The following is a 10,340-nucleotide window of genomic DNA, read 5'->3' on the forward strand; positions in this document are numbered from 1 at the left end:
CCACTCGGCCCGGGGTTGGCCTCGCAGACGCTGATTGACGCGCGCCTCTGTGTAATCCTCGCCGGAAGCTGGCGCGCAGTAGTGCGGAGATGTCGCGAATGAAGTTTTTCCTGGGTGGGTTATCTATGAAGTAAATTAAGTCTTTCTGAAAGCGTGGGTAACTGGTGGTGGTCTGTGATTCGGAGCCTTCTGAACGGTAAAAACGAAATTTATGCCGTTGGATCAACGTGTTGCACAGCCCAGGTTGTGGGTTTCTGGGCCGAGTCACAGGTCTGGGCATGAAGGTAGTTGTTTAGTTTCCATTCTCCAGCCTGAAGAAAGTCAGAAGCTCTGTTTCAACTGGACCACTTGCATCTCGGAGGTTTCTGGAAAACCCATGTGTTTGTACCTGGAAAACTAAACAACCACAACCAAAAGAAACTACCTATACACACAAGAACATGGATGTATCTTTATGATACTTAAAGTATACACAGAATTACCTACTGTATGATTGAACTAGCTTAAGTTCTAGACCAGACAAAACTAATTATGGTAGGGGAATATGAGCGTGGCCTTGGGCTTGAACCTAAGCCACTCCATTTTAAGAACTCCTGTTTGAAACCTGCAGTCTCACCAGGCATTCCTACTGGAGCGGCCCTGTGTAGCCCTCAGGCACAAACAAGTCATTTCTCACCACCCTGATTAGCTCAGAGTGAAGCCTCAGGCCGGCTGTCCTCCACCTTTTAGAGGAAAAAGTGCACGATAAGAGGGAAAGGCGAAAAGATTAGGGTGGGGACCACCAGACCAGCTGTTTCAACCCCACATAAATGTCATTGAGAAATCCAGTGGCAGCTGTTAAGGACTGAAAGGGGGCGGGGGTCAAAAGCCTCAAAATTTAGTATAAAAGAGCAAATGAATAGACATTCAGCCAGCCAAAACTGATGCCATTACGCTGAGAGTCTGATGAGGACTTGCACTGACATCCCAACACTTCTCATCGTTTGCTGATCCTCTGCATCTTCCTCACTGCTCTAAAACTCTACAGCCACATCTTGACCCTGGTGAGAGCCTCAACTTCTCCTTAGGGCCATCTCCTCGACTGGCGGTCAGCTTCACCTAAGGAGAAGCCTGTCTTGGTTCCTGACCTGATCAACATTGTCTGAGTGAGTGTGCATCTGCTGGACTTAAAACCTAAGGCTTGAGACTTTTGATCTAACACTTGAACTTAGCACGCAGAGGGAATGTCTGTCATAAGCCTGTCATGATTAAGTGTATTTTCAGTGCTTAGAATTAATTAATCTAGAATTGTTCACTGTGAATTTATCTAGAATTGTTTGCTATGAATTGATTTTGTCTATTGCAGTGCCTAGCATTAAGGATTGTCATTTTTCTTGACTAAGAATCTATAGAGGGGCTGGGGATGTGGCTCAAGCAGTAGCACGCTCGCCTGGCATGCATGCGGCCCGGGTTCGATCCTCAGCACCACATACAAACAAAGATGTTGTATCCACCGATAACTAAAAAATAAATATTAAAAATTCTCTCTCTCTCTCCTCTCTCATTCTCTCTTTAAAAAAAAAAAAAGAATCTATAGAGTGAAATTGTATTGAATGATTTGAGTAAAAAAAGCATTGAAAATGGCAGAACCATGTCGACATTCTTTATTTCTCCTTGACTTAGCACCTTTTGCCCATCGAGACTGGGACAAAACATCACAACAGTGGTTGCCTTTGCGGGAAGTTGAGCATGAACTGACTAGGAAAAAGCTTGAAAGAACTTTTCTGAAGTGGTAGTAATGTGCTATATCTTAGTAGGAGTTAGGTTACATAAGTATGCTGAGGCTGGCTTTGAACTCAGGATCCTCCTATCTCAGCCTCCCCAGCATCTGGGATTACAGGTGTGTGCCACTGCGCCTGGCAACCTTATCAACCTTATCTTTGCTTTAAAAGAATATCATCTGAATGGCAAGAAGTTGATGAACTTTCATTGTCTTTACATAGGAGATTCCAGTAGCATCTTTCCAGCTGTGATAACCCAAAATGTCTTCAGAATTGCTAAGTGAACAAGGGGAATCCTTTCTTGAGAATTGCACTGCAAAATTTTCACTATAAAATTCTCTTTGTTTATGCTTAAAATTTTTCATAATAAAAGTTAGAAGTAGATTATATAATGGCATGAAAAATGCCCAATCAAAACACCAAGTAAAAAAAAAAAGGATATAATTATGAATACCTGTGTATTATCATTTTTATTTTTTAAAAAAGTTGTTAAAGTTAGCAGTTATATCTAAATTGAATGTTTTCAAATCTTGACATTCATAAAATTATAATACATCATAAAAGTGTAGTGCACGTAGTTGGGCAGGGAAGACAAAAACGTTTCTAACTATTCTCGTGTTGGGAGTCTCCTTCAAACGGTCCTTCCATTAACAGGGACAAATCTGTGGATGGATATGGTTCCTCCTACCTTGATTACTGGACAAGAACACTTAAGGTTGCCACGCCGACATCTATCCCCTCTCCAGTCTCCCTATTGTCTTGCTACTCTGGTTCAGGGTCAAGGGAATAGATTAGAAACGCACAATCTGGGATTTCTCCCCCAATATCACCTACCTAATCCCGACCTGACGTTGTTCGCGTTTGAGGAGCTTTACTTTAAAGGACCAATCCTGGCCCTACTAACTGCTGCCCGGGTCACTCCGACAGTGACAGCAACTGGGAAATGACAATGAGGTTGGGGTGGAGAAATACAAGACTGAAAACTGCGACACAGAAGCACCTGCGGGGTCAAAGAACTATGCAGTTCCAAGTGCAGAGGAGAAAACACGCGGCCGCATTCCGGACCAAAAGGTCAGGACAGTTATGACTTCCGGAACTCGAAGCCTCGCGCGCGTTGGCGTTAGTACGGAGAGCGCTGTCCCATTTTTCCCAGGCCGCCCCGCAGGACCGGCTGAAGCTTCAGTCGCCCAGCCCTGGAACTTTGTCTCCCGAGGGGATAAGTAAGCCAGGAAATCCGGGCTTACAGCAGCGATGGAGCCACGGTTCTAGGTGAGTCTCTCGGCGGGGGCACTGGTAAAGGGGACTGAGAGTCTTCCCAGCGGAGAGGTCACACCAACTTCCTGGAACTTAGTACGTGATAAGACCGCCTTCCCTCGCTCTGCGAGTCCACTCATTGGTCCAAACCCACCTCGCCGTTTCCTAGTCCCGCCTATAGCCTCTCAGAAGACCCAATCAGGAGCGACGGCGTCTTCCCGCAGCGCAATTACTGGGAAACGTCGCGACTTGATCAATCAGAACCCTGTGTTTTGAAAAGCTAAGGTGCTAGGAGAGCTGGTTCCACTCCGGAGACTCGTGTTTCGTTATACATTTTAACAGCAATTACTGAAATCTTGGGTAAGAGAGTTCTTTGGGGGGTTTTCTCGTCAAAGAAAATAAGTTGTCAAATAAGTGCCTTAACCTGTGACCTCACTCCCCTGTTTGACCCAATCACGGGTGGTTGCGTGCTTCTTTGCTAATTTCAGTTTGTCTTCCCCAAACTCATGAGATCCTCTCCAAACTTCACTCCCTCCTGGCTGACTTTAAACAAATACATAGCTTGAAATAAGTGTAGGTAGCTGGATGTGGTTGGTGCACTCCTGTAATTCCAGCGACTCAGGAGGCTGAGGCAGGAGGGTTGCAAGTTCGAAGCCAGTCTCCGCAATTTAGCGAGCCCCTGTCTTTAAAAATTAAAAAGGGCTGAGGATTTAGCTCACCAGAGGATTGAGCACCCCAGAGTTAAATCCTCAGTACCAAAAAAAAAAAAAAAAAAAAAAAAAAGATTTTTTAAAAAATTAGCCTTGACTTTCAAAATTACACCTCAGCTAAATCTCTAATAAACTCCAAAATCATATATCTACCTGCCTGTTGGACATCTCTATTTAAAGGTATCTTAATAGACTTATTACTTGATTTGTTGAAAACCAAATTTCAATTTCCATAATCTTCCCCATCCAAGTAAATAGAAAATCTTACCATCCATTAGCTTAAATCACAGAGTCGTTCTTATGCAGCTCATGTAATTCATCAGTAAATCCTGTGGCCAAGTTCAAAGGAACAATTACAGTCCCCAAGTGCAAAAGCCTGCTGGACCAGGGACAAAAGGAATGCCTGAAGAAACTGTGGTCTTCAAGAGCTTCAACCATGGTCAGAATCCTACCAAAGCAAAGAAGGAAGAATGAAAAAATACCCTGGCCTCTTTCTCTTCCCATTCTCCCATGTCCTGTGAGCACATAGACTGAACCCAACCACAAAAGGCAGAGGGATAAGATGCTTTCAGGCTATAGAGGTCAGCTGCCTAGAGTTCAGGGCAGAGATAAGGACTAAGAATGGATTTAGAGGACAAGCAAAAAGAAAATAATCATAACAATGAGCCCCTGAATTAGATCTTGGTAGTTGGGATTGTGAGGAAGGCATAAATTCAGGTGTGTACAGTCGTCCCTCCATATCTGTGGGTTCCATGTCCATGGAACCAGTTACAGATTGAAACCAATTATAGATTAAAAATATCCAGGAAAAAAAGTTATGCCTCTATGAACAGATTCTTTTAGACTTTTTTGTCATTATTCCCTAAACAACAGCTATTCACACGGCCTTTACATTGTATGGAGTGTTAAAAATGATCTAGAGATGATTTAGAGCATATAGGAGGATTGTGTAGGTTATATGAAAGTGCCATATCATTTTATACTTTGCTGAGAGTCACAGCCGAGTCGGAATTGTCCCTGGCATTTTACCAGAAGTATGGTTGAGAGGTGAGCCATTAAGATGGTGTTGGATGGAAACAGGTTGTGTATTCAATTGTATATTAGACGTGTACTGTCCGGTAATAGGATGGCTCTTGCTGCCTCGGGCGCCCGCTACTTTGGAGTTCCCTTTGAGTTCTTGCAGGGTTCCGAGAGTGGGTCCGCTTGGTGTGTGGTGTGTTCCTGGAGGAGCCCTGTGGGTGGCATTCGGGAGAGTTCCCGGGGAGTGTGCGGGGGAATGCTGTGGGAGTTCGGAAATAAAGTTTGTTCCTGCTTGAGTGGCTCATGATTTGTGCCCAGCCAGACTGCGGCAATACTTGAGAATCCCTGGAATGTAATATTTAAACATCAATGCCTACATTATAATTAGTGGCTTTTAAATATATTTTGAATATATCTGAGTGAAGCTATTAGACAAAGGAATTATTGATAAACAGGAATAAATGAAAAGTAAATAGATATTTAAAAGGAAAACAAAAATAGTTATATAAAATATCAAAAGCTTAGTGAATAAAATTGGGAATTTTTAGGTAATTTTTTGTTAAATAAATAAATATAAATTTAAAAAAAAAAGAATCCCTGGAGTATAGAGTATAGTATCTGCAGGGCATCCTGGAACCAACCCCCCTTGAGTACCAAGATAACTGTACTGTTTTACTTGTGCTTGGGGAGGCTACAACCTTCATCACTTAGCTGTGCTGCTTTCCCACCTCAAAGACTAGCCTCGAACCTGTGATCCTAACTTTAAAAATGTTAACAGGCATTACTTGATTACTTACTTCCAGAAGCTCTCCTCCATATGCTTCTTCACCTATCTGTGTCTTACACTTTCATGAAGGTTCAGCTCAGATCCTGCCTTCTTCCTCAAATCTTACCCTTTTTTGGGCCCATTTCATTGATTATGTGCTCATGTTATTCCTATGATAATACCTATGTCATTTAATACAACCTTTTTGTTGTTACTTTTGTATCCTATTAGATGTGTATCCTGATCTTCAAACTAAGTAATGCCAGGAAGACATGAAGGTCAAAGCTTTACATATAATAGCTGCTTGATAAACTTTTACCAAAGATGAACAAGAATGATATGAAGACACCACTGATTTAAATAATGATGTTTGATTTCACAAAATAAAATCTTTTAAAGAAGGTAAGCTAAGTTTTCCTGTGTAGCAATGAGGTGTTTTTTTCAAAAGAGTAATCATTCTTTTTCTCTGCTCAATTTAGAGGTAGTACATGCTAATGACAAAATTTCCTTCTTCCTTCAACCCCTTTCAACCAACATTAATTGGTGAATTCATTTCTAACTCTTTTCCATGCATATACAAGTATAAAATAATAATATAGCATGAGGCCCTGGGTTAGATCCCTAGCAATGAAAGGAAAAAAATATATATATGAGTGTGTGTGTGTGTGTGTGTGTATACACACACACACACATAATATGTGACTATAATAATATATATAAAATATATATGTGAATACTGTGGGATATATATAGATATAGATATATATACACACATTGTTCTAGCTACTTTTTTTCAGGTAACTGTATGTCATGAACATCAATGACAATAGACATTTTTAATGACCTCATAATATTTTCTTGTTTGCATGTATATTTATTAAACTAGTGTCCTATTGTTGAACATTTGAGTCATTTCTGATTATTTTTCTTATTCTATGCAATGATTTAATTAACATCTTTAGTTTTCTGATATGAAACATCAAAACTCTGCTTTGGTGTAGACTTAGGGAAAGAAAGAGGCCACCTGCAGAAGGCTTTATCTTCGTGTTTTAATTTTCTTCTGTCATTTGAATTTGTACTTTGTACTTTGTGTTGGTGGAGATACTGGGGATTTAACCCAGGAGCACTTTACCACTGAGCTACATCCCAACCCTGGTTTTTTGTTGTGTTTTTGTTTTTTTGGTTGGGGCGAGATACCTGGGATTGAACTCAGGGGCACTTACCCACTGAGCCACATCTCCAACCCTATTTTATATTTTATTTAGAGACAAGGTCTTACTGAGTTGGTTAGCGCCTCACCATTGCTGAGGCTGGCTTTGAACTCATGATCCTCCTGCCTCAGCCTCTCAAGCCACTAAGATTACAGGCATGTACCACTGTGCCAGGCATGCTTTTGATTTTTTTACTCTGAGACAGGGTCTCACTGCTAAGTTCCTAACCTTCGATCCTAACTTTAAAAATGTTAACAGGGATTACTTGAGCTGTGGAATGATTAGCCATTACTTGCTCTTCTTTATTTTCTAAAAAGAAGTTAACCATACACATAACTAAATTCTCTTTCTCATTTATTCATCCTAGGTTTCCTGTCTTCTGGATATATAATTGGTATAGCTTTTGGACTGTAATTTGTTTACTTCAATGAAGTTGGTCATTGTGGTAGCTGAAAATACCAGATGTACTATATAGATAATAGGAAGAACAAAGGAATTTAGTTATTATTAGAATAGTATGTCTCTCACTGGATTGCCCCCACATTTTTGGTCTTAAGCATAGTACATCTGAAAGTAGAATAAGGAGGGGAAAGATTGATTAAATTTCTTATTTTATGAAAAATCAAGTACCTTTTGGAAGTACCCATGTTAATCTATTGAGTTCTCTCAAGATTGTTTATGTAAATTATCTCTCTTATTCTTACCTCCTTAGAAACTTACAGATGTCCAAAAATGATTGAGATAGAGCAAGCAGAGGCCCAGCTCTCTGAGTTAGACCTGCTGGCCAGTATGTTTCCTGGGGAGAATGAGCTCATAGTGAATGACCAACTGGCTTTAGCGGAACTGAAAGATTGTATTGAAAAGAAGACTATGGAGGAGCGATCTTCAAAAGTTTACTATACCATCAATATGAACCTAGACATATCTGAGAAATCAATGGTAATTCAACTTTGTTTTGGTAAGAATTAGAACATGCCAAGACTTAACAGTAACACTTACGGCATTCTTTTCCCTCTTTTCCTTTGTCTTTCTTCTTGCTCTTCTCAGGAGATATTTTCTCTGGCCTGCATTCTTCCCTTTAAGTACCCTGAAGTTCTGCCTGAAATTACTGTCAGGTATGTTATACTAATTTTAGAAGTCAAAAGTCATCAGAATAAAAGCAGTTCTTGAGTTTTCTTTTCCAAGAAAATTGATTTAATTTTTCCCCCTTCTTTTCCATCAGATCAGTATTATTAAGTAGATCCCAGCAGACCCAGCTGAACACAGATCTGACTGCATACCTACAGGAGAATTGTCAAGGAGATGTCTGTATATTGAATGCCACTGAATGGGTTAGAGAACACGCCTCAGGCTATGTCAGCAAAGATGTCCCATCTTCCCCCACCACAGAAAGTGCAGTCCAGCCAGTTGATCCCATTCTTACAAGACTTTGGATCTACAGCCATCACATCTACAACAAATGCAAAAGAAAGAATATTCTAGAGTGGGCCAAGGAGCTTTCCCTGTCTGGATTTAGTATGCCTGGAAAACCTGGTGTTGTTTGTGTGGAAGGTCCACAAAGTGCCTGTGAAGAATTCTGGTCAAGGTTTGCTTTCACATAGTTTATATATCATGTCAATAACAGCAGTAAATGAGGTTTTGGTTAGGATCACAACCAGAATCATAGCTGATTAAAATAAACACCAATGAGATAAAAGTAAACTTAAGGAAAAAAAAAGATATCTTTGCTTATAAGATAGGACATTTGCTAAACTGTTTTATAACTTCTGTTTTTAATGCTATAGAATATTCAACACAATTTTGAAAATTTCCACTTTGAAAATTTCTTTTCAGACTCAGAAAATTAAACTGGAAGAGAATCTTAATTCGCCATAGAGAAGACATTCCTTTTGATGGTACAAATGATGAAATGGAAAGACAAAGGAGATTTTCCATTTTTGAAGAAAAAGTATTCAGTGTTAATGGAGCCAGAGGAAACCACATGGATTTTGGTCAGCTGTATCAGTTCTTAAATGCCAAAGGATGTGGGGATGTTTTCCAGATGTTTTTTGGTGTAGAAGGACAGTAACTAAGGAGAAGAGTTTTTTGTATTTTGTCACTGTTGACTTTGTTTTTTCCCACTCTTTCTTGAGAGATGAAGTAGTTATAAGTTGAGTGCAGTGGCACACACCTATATTCCCAGTGACTAAGGAAACTGAGGCAGGAGGATCACAAGTTCCAAGCTAAAAACTAAAAAAGGGCTGGGGGTGTAGCTTTCTGTTGGAGCACTTGCATGTAAGGGTAAAAATAAAGCAAGAAAAGGAAGTGTAGTTGATGAAAATGTCATGATTTAAAGAATTTTTAACCTTTAAATTATCAACAGAAATTTCTTGACATAAAAACTACCGATTTTGAAAAAGAAATTACTTATATAATGACAAGTTATTACAAGTTGGTAGCCCAACTTCTCAGCCATTCCCAACATCCCCTTTTCCTTTACCTGCTATCAATAAAGAAGTTGGGAAAGCTTAACTGCTCACCTTCGCAGCCTCTGTTGCAGCTACAGGTAGCCTTGGGACACATTTGCAGGATTTCTGGGAAAGATTTGCTTCTCAAATAGAAGTGATAAAAGTGGCTAAGCCATCTTTTTCCCTATTTTTGAAACAAATACTGAAGTTATGGAAGAAGCTGGAATGGTCCTTTCAAATGAGAAAGGAAAGATCATGGGAACCAAAGAGATACCAGTGCTCATCATGTTGGTCTGCTGATCCAGTACCATCCTCTGACTATTTGTAGATACCTTATTATGAAATAAAACCAGTTTTATTTAAATTTCTATTAATTTTATTTCTTGTTACTAGCAGCTGAAAGCTAGTTTGCGAATAGATTTTGATTTCTTCAAAGATTTAGATCAGTGTCTACCCCCACCACTTGAAATACTGATAGTGAAGTTTTTCTTAGTTGTTTTGTAGTTCGTCTTCAGTTTAGTATACTTATGGTTTGCCCCTGCTCCTGGGCTTGCCTCACAGAAGGCTGAGGTATAAATAGAGCTTGTACTTTTCAACTGATCGTATCAAATTGGTAATTTAGAGAATTTTGGCAATTTGAATTTTGACAAATATTTTTATTCTAGAAGTGACTTTCTGGAAATTAATTTTTGGCAAATTGACCTAGAGTCAAATAAACACACTGCCTGATGTTTGAGTCCTCTGTAAATCAGTTCCAGAAGTATTTATTAAATACTTGTTAATTGCTAATTGGTAACCATATGTTGAATATTCCTTGAAGAGTCAGACTTGATTAGGGTTGGAGTGAGATATAAAGCATTGTTTACCTTTGTTGGGGGCAGTACATGTGCCCATCACTGAGTGAATCAGTAGATAAAATATATATAATATGTTAATATGTAAAAGTTAGAAGGAATAAGAGATCAAGGCAATGTGGACAGATCTTAAATATAAAGATGGCTAAACACAGATGGAAATCAGAATGGCATTTGCACGGTAGTGCAACCCTGTAATCCCGGTTGCTTGGGAGGCTGAGACAGGAGGATTGTGAGTTCAAAGCCAGCTTCAGCAAAATTGAGGCGCTGAGCAACTCAGTAAGACCCTGTCTCTAAATAAAATACAAAATAGGGCTA

At 39.7% G+C, this 10,340-nt stretch overlaps 1 protein-coding gene across 4 annotated transcripts; it reads left to right on the top strand.

Annotated features, from left to right (window-relative positions):
- The first annotated feature begins 3 nt into the window (after positions 1–3).
- On the top strand, positions 4–9,789 carry Rwdd2b (RWD domain containing 2B). 4 transcript variants are annotated; one of them, XM_076868112.2, is made up of 7 exons: positions 4–114; positions 1,028–1,145; positions 5,742–5,912; positions 7,434–7,660; positions 7,769–7,836; positions 7,944–8,306; positions 8,555–9,789. In XM_076868112.2, the coding sequence occupies exons 4-7, from the start codon at positions 7,454–7,456 to the stop codon at positions 8,787–8,789; spliced, it is 873 nt and encodes a 290-aa protein (XP_076724227.1). In that variant the 5' UTR covers positions 4–114; positions 1,028–1,145; positions 5,742–5,912; positions 7,434–7,453; the 3' UTR covers positions 8,790–9,789. The 4 variants fall into 4 exon arrangements, with proteins under 4 accessions (XP_076724227.1, XP_076724228.1, XP_076724225.1 ...); XM_076868113.2 differs by lacking the exon at positions 1,028–1,145; XM_076868110.2 differs by lacking the exons at positions 4–114; positions 1,028–1,145 and adding an exon at positions 2,844–3,029.
- Positions 9,790–10,340: the final 551 nt, after the last annotated feature.

Source organism: Callospermophilus lateralis, chromosome 10 (genome assembly GCF_048772815.1).
Source record: "Callospermophilus lateralis isolate mCalLat2 chromosome 10, mCalLat2.hap1, whole genome shotgun sequence".
Lineage (NCBI taxonomy): Eukaryota > Metazoa > Chordata > Mammalia > Rodentia > Sciuridae > Callospermophilus > Callospermophilus lateralis.

Bases quoted from the DNA above. Each gene is read 5' to 3' on its own strand.
- Rwdd2b (XM_076868112.2), top strand. From the start codon at position 7,454: ATGATTGAGATAGAGCAAGCAGAGGCCCAGCTCTCTGAGTTAGACCTG. The intron at 7,661-7,768 runs GTAATTCAACTT...TGCTCTTCTCAG, and splicing joins ACATATCTGAGAAATCAATG to GAGATATTTTCTCTGGCCTG. The intron at 7,837-7,943 runs GTATGTTATACT...CTTTTCCATCAG, and splicing joins CTGCCTGAAATTACTGTCAG to ATCAGTATTATTAAGTAGAT.